At 41.7% G+C, this 19256-nt stretch overlaps 1 protein-coding gene across 1 annotated transcript in view; it reads left to right on the top strand.

Annotated features, from left to right (window-relative positions):
• The window catches only part of VPS16 (VPS16 core subunit of CORVET and HOPS complexes), a 340863-nt gene that overhangs the window by 309184 nt on the left and 12423 nt on the right, over positions 1–19256 (top strand). The window contains exon 22 of the mRNA XM_053698545.1: positions 1908–2004. Within this exon, the coding sequence (XP_053554520.1) occupies positions 1908–2004 (97 nt within the window). The remainder of the gene's footprint in view (positions 1–1907; positions 2005–19256) is intronic.

Here is a 19256-nt window from a genome sequence, read left to right as displayed (position 1 = left end):
ACCATAAAACTCTACTGAACAAAGTTGCTCTTCGCCACCACTGAGCGCCTCTCTTATATCTTCATTATGAAGTAATTCACTTCAATAGAGATAATGTGATACACAAATCTTAGGTTAAACATGGTGGAACTCATTGCTTATTGTGTATTACTCTAAGGCTAACATTTGCTTTAAAATCATTATGATTAGCATTTATTTAGTGTATTTTTTTTTTATGGTTCTTGCAGGTTTTTTTGTTTTGTTTTGCTGCTGTACATCTCAGTGTCTTTAGACTGATACAATCCCTTTATAATCCATAGATTTGCATAATTAAGCTGTAATGTGTGTTGTCATAACTATGTAACTAAAAGGGACAGTTTACTCAAAAAAATTCTCCTCTTTAATTTGTTCTCAATGATCCACTTTACCTGCTGGAGTGTATTAAATTATTAACATTTATTTCCTTTACCCTTATATTTTGAAAGTTTTTGGTCTTAGGGCCAAGCTATAGATAAGCTGTTTAAACACAGCCAGCAGAATAAATTACACTCCCAGTGGGGTATAGAAGAGAAAAGGTAATACAATGTTAATTTTCCATTGTTCTTTCCAAGTATTGGTGATTGGTTTACGAACAGATTTAAGACAAAGAAACATGTATATGTACACAATGTGATAAAGTAATGAGCTATGATTATACCTACAAGCTCAACCCATTTTATTAGGTTGTGGCTTCAAAACACAAAATAAGCTGTTTAATATACACAAATAAATGATAAAAAGCAAATTCACATACATTTTATACTCTGCAGTTGGTAAAAAAAAAGTATCTGGAAACACATTAAAGGGACAGTCTAGTCCAAAATAAACTTTCATCATTCAAATAGGGCATGTAATTTTAAACAACTTTCCAATTTACTTTTATCACCAATTTTGCTTTGTTCTCTTGGCATTCTTAGTTGAAAGCTAAACATAGGAGGTTCATATGCTAATTTCTTAGACCTTGAAGGCTGCCTCTTATCTGAATGCATTTTGACAGTTTTTCACCACTAGAGGGTGTTAGTTCATGTGTGTCATATAGATAACATTGAGCTCATGCACATGGAGTTACCTAGGAGTCAGCACTGATTGGCTAAAATTCAAGTCTGTCAAAAGAGCTGAAATAGGGGGCAGTTTGCAGAGGTTCAGATACAGGTAATCACAGAGGTAAAAAGTGTATTAATATAACAGTGTTGGTTATGCAAAACTAGGGAATGGGTAATAAAAGGGATCATCTATTAAAACAATAAACATTCTGGTGTAGACTGTCCCTTTAAGGGATTTTTTTTACAGTATGCTGTCCCTTTAACCTTGTACTTAAAGGGACAGTCAAGTCCAAAAAAAACTCTCATGATTCAAATAGGGCATGTACTTTTAAACAACTTTCCTAATTACTTTTATCACCAAATTTGATTTGTTCTCTTGGTGTTCTTAGTTGTAAACTTAACCTAGGAGGTTCATATGCTAATTTCTTAGACCTTGAAGGCCGCCTCTAATCTAAATGCATTTTGACAGTTTTTTACCACTAGAGGGCGTTAGTTTGTGTGTTTTATATAGATAACATTGAGCTCATGCACATGAAGTTACCCTGGAGTGAGCACTGATTGTCTAAAATGCAAGTCTGTCAAAAGAACTGAAATAAGGGGGCAGTCTGTAGAGGCTTAGATACAAGGTAATTACAGATGTAAAATGTTTATTATTAGAACTGTGTCGGTTATGCAAAACTGGGGAATGGGTAATAAAGGGATTATCTATATTTTTTTTTTTTAAAAATTCTGGTGTTGACTGTCCCTTTAATGATTTCTTTTTTTTATTATCTTATTTTAAGTTTTCAAGTAAATATATGATTGTATTATTTATTTAATTATATTAAATATAAACCCCTTTTTAAGGTATTGGTGGTTGAAGATTTCCGCCTTGGCAGAGAAAGATGACTGGGAAGAACTAGAGAAATTCTCCAAAAGTAAAAAGTCACCAATTGGCTATTTGGTAATTATATATTATATTATGTATTTTTATAAATATATTAATTGCTTTAAAATACCTTATTGGTTGTATTTGAAATGTGCTACATATTACAAAAGGAAAAAAAAATCATGTTTTTGTTTGCAGTATTTAACCATGAACCAGTATTATCTGGCCACCACCCTCTTTTAATGTCCCTGAGTGAGGTGTGTTCATTCCTTTTGCTATTAGATACATGTGATGCAAGCAATGTATATATTCATAGGGTAAATTTTAAATGCATCACAAATTTCTACAGAGTAGGACTTACATTTTCTTCTTAAATGGTAAGAGTCCACAGCTGCATTCATTTCTTTTGGGAAATAAGAACCTGGCCACCAGGAGGAGGCAAAGACACCCCAGCCAAAGGCTTAAATACTCCTCCCACTCCCCTCATCCCCCAGTCATTCTTTGCCTTTCGTCCCAGGAGGTTGGCAGAGAAGTGTCAGAATTAATTTTTGTTTTTTGTCTCTTATGGAGGGTAGTACTCTTCGGCATGGGACAGGAGTTTTAAGTAGTCCTGTCAGTCTCTCAGTGAGGGCTTGGATGAAAGTTAGAGTCTGTAGATGCAGGGAGAATCTTTCTGCGAAACCATCCCGACTCATATTAACAGCTCCTCAAGCAATCGGCGTTGTCGAATTTCGCTCCGCTGCCTGCTTTCTTCTCTTAAGTCCATGGCGGAGGAGATGCTACTATCCATCACACTTGAAAGGCTGTGTTCCTGTTGCACGGCATAGATTCCGGTAAGATTGTTTCATTTTACTTTATTCATCAATGTACTGTAATGTGAATGTTTTTCCGAGAGGCTACCACCTTGCGGGTCTAACTAATGTCATAAGGGTCTCAGTGAGTCTCTTTTAGTATCTTGGAATCGAGGGATAATATCTCATGAGGGGGGTTTATAATCATGTTTGTTATGTGATTCAACTTGCTTATGTGTGATGTTTATGGGCTGGTGGTTTGGAACCTTGAGGCCTTTGAAAGTGACGCAGCCTTTTGGTTGGGCGAATTTTTTTTAGCTGTATGGTTCACCTTGTGTCAGGCGTGGTTACGTTCCATTTCTCCAACATAGGTGTGTCCGGTCCACGGCGTCATCCTTACTTGTGGGATATTCTCTTCCCCAACAGGAAATGGCAAAGAGCCCAGCAAAGCTGGTCACATGATCCCTCCTAGGCTCCGCCTACCCCAGTCATTCTCTTTGCCGTTGTACAGGCAACATCTCCACGGAGATGGCTTAGAGTTTTTTAGTGTTTAACTGTAGTTTTTTCATTATTCAATCAAGAGTTTGTTATTTTCAAATAGTGCTGGTACGTACTATTTACTCAGAAACAGAAAAGAGATGAAGAATTCTGTTTGTATGAGGAAAATGATTTTAGCAACCGTAACTAAAATCCATGGCTGTTCCACACAGGACTGTTGAGAGCAATTAACTTCAGTTGGGGGAACAGTTTGCAGTCCCTTGCTGCTTGAGGTATGACACATTCTAACAAGACGATGTAATGCTGGAAGCTGTCATTTTCCCTATGGGATCCGGTAAGCCATGTTTATTACGATTGTAAATAAGGGCTTCACAAGGGCTTATTTAAACTGTAGACTTTTTCTGGGCTAAATCGATTGATTATTAACACATATTTAGCCTTGAGGAATCATTTTATCTGGGTATTTTGATATAATAATATCGGCAGGCACTGTTTTAGACACCTTATTCTTTAGGGGCTTTCCCAAAGCATAGGCAGAGTCTCATTTTCGCGCCGGTGTTGCGCACTTGTTTTTGAGAGGCATGGCATGCAGTCGCATGTGAGAGGAGCTCTGATACTTATAAAAGACTTCTGAAGGCGTCATTTGGTATCGTATTCCCCTTTGGGTTTGGTTGGGTCTCAGCAAAGCAGATACCAGGGACTGTAAAGGGGTTTAAAGCTTAAAACGGCTCCGGTTCCGTTATTTTAAGGGTTAAAGCTTCCAAAATTGGTGTGCAATATTTTCAAGGCTTTAAGACGCTGTGGTGAAAATTTGGTGAATTTTGAACAATTCCTTCATGTTTTTTCGCAATTGCAGTAATAAAGTGTGTTCAGTTTAAAATTTAAAGTGACAGTAACGGTTTTATTTTAAAACGTTTTTTGTACTTTCTGATCAAGTTTATGCCTGTTTAACATGTCTGAACTACCAGATAGACTGTGTTCTGAATGTGGGGAAGCCAGAATTCCTATTCATTTAAATAAATGTGATTTATGTGATAATGACAATGATGCCCAAGATGATTCCTCAAGTGAGGGGAGTAAGCATGGTACTGCATCATTCCCTCCTTCGTCTACACGAGTCTTGCCCACTCAGGAGGCCCCTAGTACATCTAGCGCGCCAATACTCCTTACTATGCAACAATTAACGGCTGTAATGGATAATTCTGTCAAAAACATTTTAGCCAAAATTAACCCTTGTCAGCGTAAGCGTGGCTGCTCTGTTTTAGTTACTGAAGAGCATGACGACGCTGATATTAATATCTCTGAAGGGCCCCTAACCCAATCTGAGGGGGCCAGGGAGGTTTTGTCTGAGGGAGAAATTACTGATTTAGGGAACATTTCTCAGCAGGCTGAATCTGATGTGATTACATTTAAATTTAAATTGGAACATCTCCGCATTTTGCTTAAGGAGGTATTATCCACTCTGGATGATTGTGAAAATTTAGTCATCCCAGAGAAACTATGTAAAATGGACAAGTTCCTAGAGGTGCCGGGGCTCCCAGAAGCTTTTCCTATACCCAAGCGGGTGGCGGACATTGTTAATAAAGAATGGGAAAGGCCCGGTATTCCTTTCGTCCCTCCCCCCATATTTAAAAAATTGTTTCCTATGGTCGACCCCAGAAAGGACTTATGGCAGTCAGTCCCCAAGGTCGAGGGAGCGGTTTCTACTTTAAACAAACGCACCACTATTCCCATAGAGGATAGTTGTGCTTTCAAAGATCCTATGGATAAAAAATTAGAAGGTTTGCTTAAAAAGATGTTTGTTCAGCAGGGTTACCTTCTACAACCCATTTCATGCATTGTCCCTGTCACTACTGCCGCATATTTCTGGTTTGATGAACTGCTTAAGGTGCTCGATAGTGACTCTCCTCCTTATGAGGAGATTATGGACAGAATCAATGCTCTCAAATTGGCTAATTCTTTCACTCTAGACGCCTCTTTGCAATTGGCTAAGTTAGCGGCTAAGAACTCTGGGTTTGCTATTGTGGCGCGCAGAGCGCTTTGGTTGAAATCTTGGTCGGCTGATGCGTCTTCCAAGAACAAGCTACTAAACATTCCTTTCAAGGGGAAAACGCTGTTTGGTCCTGACTTGAAAGAGATTATCTCTGATATCACTGGGGGTAAGGGCCACGCCCTTCCTCAGGATCGGCCCTTCAAGGCAAAAAATAGACCTAATTTTCGTCCCTTTCGTAAAAACGGACCAGCCCAAGGTGCTACGTCCTCTAAGCAAGAGGGTAATACTTCTCAGGCCAAGCCAGCTTGGAGACCAATGCAAGGCTGGAACAAGGGAAAGCAGGCCAAGAAACCTGCCACTGCTACCAAGACAGCATGAAATATTGGCCCCCGATCCGGGACCGGATCTGGTGGGGGGCAGACTCTCTCTCTTCGCTCAGGCTTGGGCAAGAGATGTTCTGGATCCTTGGGCGCTAGAAATAGTCTCCCAGGGTTATCTTCTGGAATTCAAGGGACTTCCCCCAAGGGGGAGGTTCCACAGGTCGCAGTTGTCTTCAGACCACATAAAAAGACAGGCGTTCTTACATTGTGTAGAAGACCTGTTAAAAATGGGAGTGATTCATCCTGTTCCATTAAGAGAACAAGGGATGGGGTTCTACTCCAATCTGTTCATAGTTCCCAAAAAAGAGGGAACGTTCAGACCAATCCTAGATCTCAAGATCTTAAACAAATTTCTCAAGGTCCCATCGTTCAAGATGGAAACCATTCGAACTATCCTTCCTTCCATCCAGGAAGGTCAATTCATGACCACGGTGGATTTAAAGGATGCGTATCTACATATTCCTATCCACAAGGAACATCATCGGTTCCTAAGGTTTGCATTCCTGGACAAACATTACCAGTTCGTGGCGCTTCCTTTCGGATTAGCCACTGCTCCAAGGATTTTCACTAAGGTACTAGGGTCCCTTCTAGCGGTGCTAAGACCAAGGGGCATTGCAGTAGTACCTTACCTGGACGACATTCTGATTCAAGCGTCGTCCCTTCCTCAAGCAAAGGCTCACACGGACATTGTCCTGGCCTTTCTCAGATCTCACGGCTGGAAAGTGAACGTGGAAAAGAGTTCTCTATCCCCGTCAACAAGGGTTCCCTTCTTGGGAACAATTATAGACTCCTTAGAAATGAGGATCTTTCTAACAGAGGCCAGAAAAGCAAAGCTTCTGGACTCTTGTCGGATACTTCATTCCGTTCCTCTTCCTTCCATAGCTCAGTGCATGGAAGTGATCGGGTTGATGGTGGCGGCGATGGACATAGTTCCTTTTGCGCGCATTCATCTAAGACCATTACAACTGTGCATGCTCAGTCAGTGGAATGGGGACTATACAGACTTGTCTCCGAAGATACAAGTAAATCAGAGAACCAGAGACTCACTCCGTTGGTGGCTGTCCCTGGACAATCTGTCTCAAGGGATGATGTTCCACAGACCAGAGTGGGTCATTGTCACGACCGACGCCAGTCTGATAGGCTGGGGCGCGGTCTGGGGATCCCTGAAAGCTCAGGGTCTTTGGTCTCGGGAAGAATCTCTTCTACCGATAAATATTCTGGAACTGAGAGCGATATTCAATGCTCTCCAGGCCTGGCCCCAGCTTGCGAGGACCAGGTTCATACGGTTTCAATCAGACAACATGACGACTGTTGCGTACATCAACCATCAGGGGGGAACAAGGAGTTCCCTAGCGATGGAAGAAGTAACCAAAATTATTCTTTGGGCGGAGTCTCACTCCTGCCACCTGTCTGCTATCCACATCCCAGGAGTGGAAAATTGGGAAGCGGATTTTCTGAGTCGGCAGACATTGCATCCGGGGGAGTGGGAACTCCATCCGGAAATCTTTGCCCAAGTCACTCACCTGTGGGGCATTCCAGACATGGATCTGATGGCCTCTCGTCAGAACTTCAAAGTTCCTTGCTACGGGGCCAGATCCAGGGATCCCAAGGCGGCTCTAGTGGATGCACTAGTAGCACCTTGGACCTTCAAACTAGCTTATGTGTTCCCGCCATTTCCTCTCATCCCCAGGCTGATAGCCAGGATCAAGCAGGAGAGGGCGTCGGTGATCTTGATAGCTCCTGCGTGGCCACGCAGGACTTGGTATGCAGATCTGGTGAATATGTCATCGGCTCCACCTTGGAAGCTACCTTTGAGACGAGACCTTCTTGTTCAGGGTCCGTTCGAACATCCGAATCTGGTTTCACTCCAGCTGACTGCTTGGAGATTGAACGCTTGATTTTATCGAAGCGAGGATTCTCAGATTCTGTTATCGATACTCTTGTTCAGGCCAGAAAGCCTGTGACTAGAAAGATTTACCATAAAATCTGGAAAAAATATATCTGTTGGTGTGAATCTAAAGGATTCCCTTGGGACAAGGTTAAGATTCCTAGGATTCTATCCTTCCTTCAAGAAGGATTGGAAAAAGGATTATCTGCAAGTTCCCTGAAGGGACAGATTTCTGCCTTGTCGGTATTACTTCACAAAAAGCTGGCAGCTGTGCCAGATGTTCAAGCCTTTGTTCAGGCTCTGGTTAGAATCAAGCCTGTTTACAAACCTTTGACTCCTCCTTGGAGTCTCAATTTAGTTCTTTCAGTTCTTCAGGGGGTTCCGTTTGAACCCTTACATTCCGTTGATATTAAGTTATTATCTTGGAAAGTTTTGTTTTTAGTTGCGATTTCTTCTGCTAGAAGAGTCTCAGAATTATCTGCTCTGCAGTGTTCTCCTCCTTATCTGGTGTTCCATGCAGATAAGGTGGTTTTACGTACTAAACCTGGTTTTCTTCCAAAAGTTGTTTCTAACAAAAACATTAACCAGGAGATTATCGTACCTTCTCTGTGTCCAAAACCAGTTTCAAAGAAGGAACGTTTGTTGCACAATTTGGATGTTGTTCGCGCTCTAAAATTCTATTTAGATGCTACAAAGGATTTTAGACAAACATCTTCCTTGTTTGTTGTTTATTCAGGTAAAAGGAGAGGTCAAAAAGCAACTTCTACCTCTCTCTCTTTTTGGATTAAAAGCATCATCAGATTGGCTTACGAGACTGCCGGACGGCAGCCTCCCGAAAGAATCACAGCTCATTCCACTAGGGCTGTGGCTTCCACATGGGCCTTCAAGAACGAGGCTTCTGTTGATCAGATATGTAGGGCAGCGACTTGGTCTTCACTACACACTTTTACCAAATTTTACAAGTTTGATACTTTTGCTTCTTCTGAGGCTATTTTTGGGAGAAAGGTTTTGCAAGCCGTGGTGCCTTCCATTTAGGTGACCTGATTTGCTCCCTCCCTTCATCCGTGTCCTAAAGCTTTGGTATTGGTTCCCACAAGTAAGGATGACGCCGTGGACCGGACACACCTATGTTGGAGAAAACAGAATTTATGTTTACCTGAAAAATTTCTTTCTCCAAGGGTGTGTCCGGTCCACGGCCCGCCCTGGTTTTTTTAATCAGGTCTGATATTTTATTTTCTTTAACTACAGTCACCACGGTACCATATGGTTTCTCCTATGCAAATATTCCTCCTTAACGTCGGTCGAATGACTGGGGTAGGCGGAGCCTAGGAGGGATCATGTGACCAGCTTTGCTGGGCTCTTTGCCATTTCCTGTTGGGGAAGAGAATATCCCACAAGTAAGGATGACGCCGTGGACCGGACACACCGTTGGAGAAAGAAATTTATCAGGTAAACATAAATTCTGTTTTTCCATTTCCGACCGCGTGGCGAAGGAAATATTCTAGTCCGCAGGGGTCTGGTCATTGGGGGTGTCAGGTGCCATTTTTGTTTTACTACTTTATTCCATATTTATATATCCTCTACCAGTTAGCGGAGGATTCTGATACTGAGACTATTTTGATTTCAGATTCTGTGTCCGGTGACGAATCCGGACTGGCCTCGTTGACAACCTGTTTTGTTCTGTATGCCATTTTAGAGCGCCTTGTTCCTCGGGCTCGGGGGGAATCATGGGACAGCTGAACCATCCACCTCTGGGGGTCCTGTCTTTACCAATTCATACTTCTATAAAAGGTATATAGGAGCGCCAAAGGCTTAGATATACAACAGGTTACAAATATATAGTGATACACCGCTGTGTTAGCCTGGTCAGGGTGTGTCTAAACTTTGCTATCCCAACAAGCAAAAATAATCTTGGGACTAATTAGGTTAAAAAATGTAATCTAATATTTAATCAACATGTGTTAAAACCATTAGCAAAAAACAGGACAGACCAATTAATATACATAAAATGAATAAAATACTATTAGACAACGGAGGAATTGGATTTTGGATCCATAAATTCCCACTGATGGGTGGTAGGATATCAGAATGAGATAAGTGATAAACACCATAAAAAATCAATATATAACTCAAAAGATTGACTAAAAATATTTACAGAAAATGTGTTAAAAAAATGTGTTAAAAAAATCGGTGACCCCCAAAAAAGGATAAAAAGGAGGTTAAAAATCAATACCGGTATGATCAAAAAAGTATAAAAATACAAATATCAGTGATAAAAACACAAATATCAGTGATAAAAATACAGAAGTCAGTGATAAAAATACATATCAGTGTGGATTATAGACTAAAGTGTGTGAACAAATCAAACCAATAGTGGTAACAAATTGCTATGTGATCAACCCCCTAATGGGTGAAATACGTGAAAATAGAAATCTCAATTTTCTAATTGGTAATACAAAAACAGTAGCCCTAAATACAAACATTAATCAATTGATATAAAAATTAATATGCAAATTGAAATAGTATAATATAATATAAAGTCCAAAGGTGGTCAGGTGTAACTTAAAATCCAAAATATCCAAAATAAAATCCCAATACTTCAATAGATTCAAAATTATTCAAATTGTAACTTAATCCAGGGTCTAAATAACATAAATGCAAAAAAGTCAATTTATGTCCAGTCCTGTGTCCAAATCCGGTACCAAGACAGTGACCTGGAAAAAAGACGTAAACAAACGCTATACAAATTGCATTTGGGATAGAGTCTATTGGTAAAATGACTCACCCAAATGTTGTGGTCCTGGAAGTATATTGAGCCTCACAAATCTTATTTCAACTTCGTCTACGCGTTTCAGCCCTGCAAAAGCTGTACAGGAAGTAAATGGGCTATTTATATTATACTATTTCAATTTGCATATAAATTTTTATATCACTTGATTAACGTTTGTATTTAGGGCTACTGTTTTTTGTATTACCAATTAGAAAATTGAGATTTATATTTTAACGTATTTGACCCATTAGGGGGTTGATCACATACCAACACTATTGGTTTGATTTGTTCACACACTTTAGTCTATAATCCACACTGATATGTATTTTTATTATTGACTTCTGTATTTTTATCACTGATATTTGTGTTTTTATCACTGATATTTGTATTTGTATACTTTTTTGATCATACCGGTATTGATTTTTAACCTCCTTTTTATCCTTTTTTGGGGGTCACCCATTTTTTGAACACATTTTCTGTAAATATTTTTAGTCAATCTTTTGAGTTATATATTGATTTTTTTATGGTGTTTATCACTTATCTCATTCTAATATCCTACCACCCATCAGTTGGAATTTATGGATCAAAAATCCATTTCCTCCATTGTCTAATTGTATGTTATTCATTTTATGTATATTAATTGGTCAGTCCTGTTTTTTGCTAATGGTTTTAACACATGTTGATTAAATATTAGATTACATTTTTTAACCTAATTAGTCCCAAGATTATTTTTTGCGTGTTGGGATAGCGAAGTTTAGACACACCCTGACCAGGCTAACACAGCGGTGTATCACTATATATTTGTAACCTGTTGTATACCTAAGCCTTTGGCGCTCCTATATACCTTTTATATTGTATCTTGTTTAGGACCTAATTAGGGGGTCCTTTTATAGTGTAGCCGGTATACTCATCTAGGTGCTAGTCACTTATCCCAAGTATAATACAATTCATACTTCTACACATGCAGGTAACCCAGTTTCTGATTCCTCCATGCAGGGTGGCATGTTCCCCCCGGAGGTTGCTGTACGTTTTTTTCTAATGACACGGTGAGTCCACAGATCATCTAATTACTATTGAGATATTCACCTCCTGGCCAGCAGGAGGCGGCAAAGAGCACCACAGCAAAGCTGTAATATCACCTCCATTCCCTCCAACTCCAGTCATTCTCTTTGCCTTCGTTAGAGTAAGGAAGTGGTAAACTTAGGTGCTGGAAAGTTTCTTCAATCAAGATTTTATTATTTTATTTGCAGTACAAGTATGTGCTGTTTTTACTCCAGGGTGTAGCTGTAGTCCATTTCAGTCTCTTCAGTAGAGCATTGGTGGCTTTTAAGCAAAGGGAACTTGTTGGACATAATTCTCACTTCGCCTCCCTCATATTTAAATAAAAGTTGCTGCCCTTATTATTATTTTCCACAGGTCAATGTGAGGGAAAGGACCTCTCCAAACCTAGTGAGCTGCCTTGCTGCCAGGCAGATTTATTGAGGTAAGTGCTAATGAATTTTTTTAGCTTTAAGGAAAAAACATGGCACTTTACTATTTCCCTAACAGGGATATTTAATACATTACTCCTAGTGTTGTAAGGGGGATTATGTATGGCAGTTTTGCAGGCACTGGGGACTCATTTTGGTGGTTTTATTAGGGCTTGTGTGAGGTAAAAATGTATCTGTGCCACACTTTGCATCTTAACGTTTTTCAAATCAAACGGTTATTTGCTAGCCTGACATTTCTGAAACAGCTCCATTTTAAATTTAAGAATCAGTTATTTCGTTATCCTGCTAGGATAGGCACCTCAGCAAAGCTATAGCTGAGGTGTAGAGGCTGTTTGATGTGTTTATTTCACATATCTTGAAAAATAATGCTGTAACGTTTGTTTTTATTCAAAAAAATAAAGCAGTTTCTTTTTAATATTTAAAGAGACAGGAATGTTATTTTCTTTATTAAATTTGTTCATAATTTAATTATTTAATTATGTATATTTATTCTGTTAAGATGGACAAAGACTCTCTTGTAGATTACAGATGTCCTTTATGTTTGAATGCTAATATTGAACCACCAATTCCTTTTTGTTCCTCATGTGTTGAGAGAACTTAAAATTTTAAGGATATACTTTTTGAGCTAATCTTGTCTAAGACGGATGCTGTCCAGGAGTCTTCTGACAATGTTCAAAATATGCTGCATTTTTCTCCTCAGGTGTCCCAAATTTAGTACCCATTAATTCAGTGCCCTGCGCTTCCTCTCAAGCTCCGGCTGGGGTCTCCTTGCAAGACATTGCTTCTCTCTTCTGCCGTTTCTGATGCATTGTCTGCTTTTCCCATGCTACAGGGAAAGCGCAAGAGGAAGTCTAAAGAATCAGTGCATAAGGTGTCTGACTCGGTCGTAGCTATTCCGAATATTCCCTCTCATAGATCTGATGGGGAGGATTCTTCGGTAGCATCTGAGGGTGAGATCTCAGATTCTGACAGTGTAATTCCTTCCTCTGATGCTGAAGTTGTATCCTTCAGGTTTAAGCTAGAGCACCTCCGTTTACTACTCAAGGAGGTTTTGGCTACTCTGGACGACTCTGACACTACTGTCGTTGTCAACTCTAAAAAATCTAGCAAACTTAACAAGTACTATGATGTACCTTCCATGCTGGAATGCTTTCCCGCACCAGATCGGGCTACAGAAATTATTGTTAAGGAAGGGAGAAAGGTTTTTCTCCTCCTACTTTTAAGAAGATGTTTCTCATTGATGACTCTATTAAGAAATCTTGGCAAACGGTCCCCAAGGTGGAAGGGGCAATTTCCACTTTAGCTAAGAGAACTACTATTCCCATAGAGGATAGCTGTTCTTTTAACGATCCTATGGATAAGAAACTGGAAGGTTTTCTTAAGAAAATGTATGTTCACCAGGGATTACGATGGCAACCTGCGGTGTGTATTGCTACCGTTTGTAGTGCGGCGGCATACTGGTTTGATGCACTGTCTGATTCCATTCAAACAGACACTCCCCTTGAAGAGATCCAGGACAGGATCAAGGCTCTTAAATTGGCTAATTCTTTTATTTCTGATGCTTCCCTTCATGTTATCAAATTGGGAATAAATATTTCTAGTTTTGCCATTCTGGCTCGCAGAGCTTTATGGTTGAAATCTTGGTCTGCAAATGTATCGTCTAAGTCTAGGCTTTTGGCTATTCCTTACAAGGGTAAGACCTTGTTTGGCCCAGCCTTGGCTGAGATTATTTCTGACAGGAGGAAAAGGACATTTTCTTCCTCAGGATAAGAGAAATAAGCAGAAGGGACGTCAGAGTAATTTTCGTTCCTTTCGAAACTTCAAGGGTAAACCTTCTTCTCCCTCTACAAAACAGGAACAGTCCCAACCTGCCTGGAGACCCAACCAATCTTGGAATAAGAGAAAGCAATCCAAGAAGCCTGCTAATGAATCAAAGTCAGCATGAAGGGTCTGCCCACGATCCAGGACCGGATCTTGTGGGGGGGCAGACTTTCCTTTTTCGCTCAGGCTTGGGTTCGGGATGTTCAGGATCCTTGGGCGATAGACATCGTGTCCCAAGGATACAAACTAGAATTCAATACCTTTCCCCCAGGGGCAGATTTCTTCTCTCAAGATTATCTGTCGACCAGATAAAAAGAGGCGTTCTTACGTTGTGTTCGGGATCTATCCGTACCTTCATGTTCCCATCCACAGGGATCATCACGAGTTTCTGAGATTTGCCTTTCTCCACGCACACTTTCAGTTTGTTGCTCTTCCCTTCGGACTTGCTACAGCTCCCAGAATTTTTTCAAAGGTTCTGGGATCTCTGTTGGCAGTGCTCCGGTTACAGGGTATTGCAGTGGCGCCTTATCTGGACGACATTCTGGTTCAGGCCCAGTCCTTTCAACTAGCAATCTCCCACATGGAGATGCTTTTATCCTTCCTGCGTTCTCACAGTTGGAAGGTGAATCTGGAAAAGAGTTCCTTAATTTTATCTACAAGGGTAGTCTTCTTGGGAACCATAATAGATTCACTTCTAATGAAGATATTTCTGACAGAGGTCAGAAAATCCAAGATTTTCGATTCTTGTCTGTCTCTTCAGTCCTCTCTTCAGCCATCAGTGGCTCAATGTATGGAGGTAATAGGTCTGATGGTAGCCGTCATGGATATTATTCCTTTTGCTCATTTCCATCTCAGACGTCTGCAATTATGCATGCTCAGGCAGTGGAACGGGAATTATGCGGATCTGTCTCCGCAAATTCATTTGGATCAGATGACAAGAGATTCTCTTCCTTGGTGGTTGTCTCAGGATCATCTCTCCCAGGGAACCTGTTTTCGCAGACCTACCTGGGTGATAGTGACAACTGACGCCAGCCTGATAGGTTGGGGAGCGTCTGGGGCCTCCTAAGGGCTCAGAGGACATGGACTTGGGAAGAATCTGTTCTCCCCATAAACATTCTAGAGCTAAGAGCAATCTTCAATGCTCTTCTGGCCTGGCCTCAGTTAGCTTCTGCCTGGTTTATCAGATTTCAGTCGGACATCATAACCTCAGTGGCTTACATCAAACATCAGGGTGGAACTCGGAGTTCTTTGGCCATGAAAGAGGTGCCAAAGATTATTCAGTGGACAGAGACCCACAACTGTTGTCTATCTGCGATCCACATTCGAGGAGTGGGCAATTGGGAAGCGGATTTTCTGAGCAGACAGACCTTTCACCCTGGAGAATGGGGATTACATCCGGAAGTGTTTTCCAATTTGATTCTCAAATAGGGACAGCCGAATCTAGATCTCATGGCATCTCGTCAGAATGCCAAGCTCCCGAGGTCGAGGTACGGGTCGAGGTCCAGGGACCCTCAGGCGGTTCTGATAGATGCTCTGGCAGTTCCTTGGAACTTCAGTCTTGCATACCTATTTCCTCTGTTCGCTCTCCTTCCTCGAGTCATTGCTCGGATTAAGCAAGAGAGAGCATTGGTGATTCTCATTGCTCCATCGTGGCCTCTCAGGATTTGGTATGCAGACCTAGTGGAGATGTAATCTCTCCCCCCTTGGAAGCTTCCTCTAAGGAAGGACCTTCTACTTCAAGGGCCCTTCCTTCATCCAAATCTAGTTTCTCTGAAGCTGACCGTCATGGATATTATTCCTTTTGCTCATTTCCATCTCAGACGTCTGCAATTATGCATGCTCAGGCAGTGGAACGGGAATTATGCGGATCTGTCTCCGCAAATTCATTTGGATCAGATGACAAGAGATTCTCTTCCTTGGTGGTTGTCTCAGGATCATCTCTCCCAGGGAACCTGTTTTCGCAGACCTACCTGGGTGATAGTGACAACTGACGCCAGCCTGATAGGTTGGGGAGCGTCTGGGGCCTCCTAAGGGCTCAGAGGACATGGACTTGGGAAGAATCTGTTCTCCCCATAAACATTCTAGAGCTAAGAGCAATCTTCAATGCTCTTCTGGCCTGGCCTCAGTTAGCTTCTGCCTGGTTTATCAGATTTCAGTCGGACATCATAACCTCAGTGGCTTACATCAAACATCAGGGTGGAACTCGGAGTTCTTTGGCCATGAAAGAGGTGCCAAAGATTATTCAGTGGACAGAGACCCACAACTGTTGTCTATCTGCGATCCACATTCCAGGAGTGGACAATTGGGAAGCGGATTTTCTGAGCAGACAGACCTTTCACCCTGGAGAATGGGGATTACATCCGGAAGTGTTTTCCAATTTGATTCTCAAATAGGGACAGCCGAATCTAGATCTCATGGCATCTCGTCAGAATGCCAAGCTCCCGAGGTCGAGGTACGGGTCGAGGTCCAGGGACCCTCAGGCGGTTCTGATAGATGCTCTGGCAGTTCCTTGGAACTTCAGTCTTGCATACCTATTTCCTCTGTTCGCTCTCCTTCCTTGAGTCATTGCTCGGATTAAGCAAGAGAGAGCATTGGTGATTCTCATTGCTCCATCGTGGCCTCTCAGGATTTGGTATGCAGACCTAGTGGAGATGTAATCTCTCCCCCCTTGGAAGCTTCCTCTAAGGAAGGACCTTCTACTTCAAGGGCCCTTCCTTCATCCAAATCTAGTTTCTCTGAAGCTGACTGCTTGGAGATTGAACACTTAATTTTATCTAAGCGTGGTTTTTCGGATTCGGTCATTGAGACCATGATTCAGACTCGCAAGCCTGTTACCAGGAAAATTTACCATAAGATATGGTGAAAATATCTGTAATGGTGTGAATCCAAAGGCTTCTGTTGGAGTAGAGTTCGGATTCCAAGGATTTTATCTTTTCTCCAAAAAGGTTTGGAGAAGGTTTTTATCGGCAAGTTCCTTGAAGGGTCAGATTTCTGCCTTGTCTATTTTGTTACATAAACGTCTGGCAGAGGTTCCAGATGTTCAATCGTTCTGTCAGGCCTTGGTCAGAATCAGGCCTGTGTTCAAACCTGTTACTTCTCCCTGGAGTCTTAATCTTGTGCTTAAGGTTCTTCAGCAGGCTCCGTTTGAGCCTATGCATTCCTGAGATATTAAGTTATCTTGGAAGGTTTTTTTTCTTGTTGCTATTTCTTCTGCTTGTAGAGTCTCTGAGCTCTCTGCTTTACAGTATGAGTCTCCGTACCTTATTTTTCATTCGAATAAAGTTGTTTTACGTACTAAATTTGGTTTTCTTCCTAAAGTAGTTTCAGATCGGAACATTAATCAGGAGATTGTTCCTTCTTTATGTCCTAATCCTTTTTCTCATAAGGAACGTCTGCTGCACAACCTAGACCTGGTTCGTGCTCTGAAATTCTATTTACAAACGATTAAGGATTTTTGTCAGTCTTCTGCTCTGTTTGTAGTTTTCTCTGGGAAACGTAAGGAGCAGAAAGCTACGGCTACTTCTCTTTCTTTGTGGCTGAAGAGTATAATTCGCTTCGCCTATGAAACTGCTGGACAGCAGCCTCCTGAGAAGGTTACGGCTCATTCTACGAGGGCTGTTTCCTCTTCCTGGGCATTCAAAAATGAAGCTTCTGTGGAATAGATTTGAAAGGCTGCAACTTGGTCCTCTCTACACACTTTTTAAAAATTCTACAAGTTTGATACTTTTGCCTCGGCTGAGGCTTCCTTTGGGAGAAAGAAAGGTTCTTCAAGCAGTGGTGCCTTCTGTTTAGGTTCCCTGTCTTGTCCCTCCCTTATCATCTGTGTCCTCTAGCTTGGGTATTGATTCCAAATAGTAATTATATGATCTGTAGACTGTGTCATTAGAAAGAAAACAAAATTCATGCTTACCTAATAAATTTATTTATTTCTTGACACGGTGAGTCCACAGCCCGCCCTGTTTTTTATGACAGGGTATTTTTTTGTTATGTTATAAACCTCAGGCACCTCTGCACCTTGCTGCTTCCTTTCTCTCCTTTACTTCAGTCGAATGACTGGAGTTGGAGGGAAGGGAGGTGATATTTAACAACTTTGATGTGGTGCTCTTTGCCGCCTCCAGCTGGCTAGGAGGTGAATATCCCAATAGTAAGTAGATGATCTGTGGACTCACCGTGTCAAGAAAGAAATACATTTATCAGGTAAGCATAAATTTTGTTTTTCGCTTCCACATAATGTTGGCGATTGTTTGTCTACAGAGTCCAGACATTTATTTGAGAATGTACTCGTGCCCTATTGTCCCGGGCCTTCCGCCTTTTGGAGAGCATCTACAGTTCCCCGTGGGTGTAACTGTCCCTGAGTGTTGTTCCTTTCGTTACAGGTTTGCTCGCCTTCGCGTATTGCTCAGACATGTTTTTCAGTCATTGAATGACCCTATTGTTACTAGATACGGGGATTTTCAGTCTGCTAATTTGAATGGTGCACCTCATTAGACATGTGGGGATGAGGTAATCTCCTGATTGTCATTTGATTGAGATCTTTCCCAGTTTTTTTGAAAGATAGGTCTCCGTTTGGCTGGTCCTGCGGGCAGGCCTGTTTCTTTTTTGACGTTAATCTCTGGGTTGCCTTATATTTTATTTGTATCTGATGGGATGTCTTTAATTTGGTTTTGTTTCCTTCGGGAACCTTCTGGGATCGATACTCTTTGTTCTTTTTCGGAAGTTGTTTGGGACACGTCCTCTGTTATAATGTCTGTATTGCTTTTCCCCTATGATGGAGAATTTTTCAGCTTGCCGGTTAAGACACTAAGTGCAGGCTGGTCCTGTTGGGTTAGTTCGGTCTTGTGGCTGTTCAGACACGTGGCGCTGTTCTGCTCGGCTGGTACAGCAGAAGCGTTGAGTGCTCAGGTTATCATTGGTTTTCATGTCCAACTTAGCACTCGAGAGGACCTGTGGGTCCGTAGGGCGGGTAGGATTCTTTCAGTCCTTATAGCCTTCAGTCATAGATGACTGAGTCAGGGGTGTTTTTTCCGCTGCGTCACTCTATCTGACATCTGATATCTTCAGAACATAGTGTTTCCTCCCTATGCGGTGGAGGGTTGGAGGGCTTGGTGCCCCGTTTGAGCGGTTTGGCCTTCGTTTTTAGGGCTCTGGATTGCCATTGTGGGCCTGATCCGACAGCTTGTATCAGTTTAGGCTGTCTAGCCTGCGGAGGGTTTTCAGTTTGAAACCAGTGCAGTTCTTGACACCTTTCAGGTGGGCCCATACGCTTTTTATAGTGTATCTAGATACAGCTCTTACTCTTGACGTGTACTGTCTGTTTGAGTGATGAGACCTTTGGTCTGCTTCCATTGTCCCAGGGTGAGTTGGATCTCCCTTAAGGGATCTGTATCCGGGTGATGGTTGATTCCTGTGAGGACTTTGTTTAGCTTGGGGTTTCCCGAAGCTGGGAAGGCTTAGCGCCTGTCTCTTCCCTGTGTCCTCTGCTGGCGTGGAGGTGATAGGGCGACTAGCCCTGCTAGAACAGTTTTTAACCTCAAGGTATCCCTTATGTTGTCCTAAGGCCTTGAGAAGTCTCTTCATAGGACTTCTAGCCTTGCTCCTTGGAGCATTGGACTTGGCTAGGGGTGGTTCCTTCCTTTGGTTGGGGCTTTTGAGTTCTTTTCGCTATCTGGATTCTCTTGATATGCATTCATATCCCT

The sequence above is a fragment of the Bombina bombina genome, chromosome 1 (assembly GCF_027579735.1).
Source record: "Bombina bombina isolate aBomBom1 chromosome 1, aBomBom1.pri, whole genome shotgun sequence".
Classification (NCBI taxonomy): Eukaryota; Metazoa; Chordata; class Amphibia; order Anura; family Bombinatoridae; genus Bombina; species Bombina bombina.
Note: the sequence above shows the minus strand (reverse complement) of the source record. Positions and strands in the feature narration are given on the sequence as shown.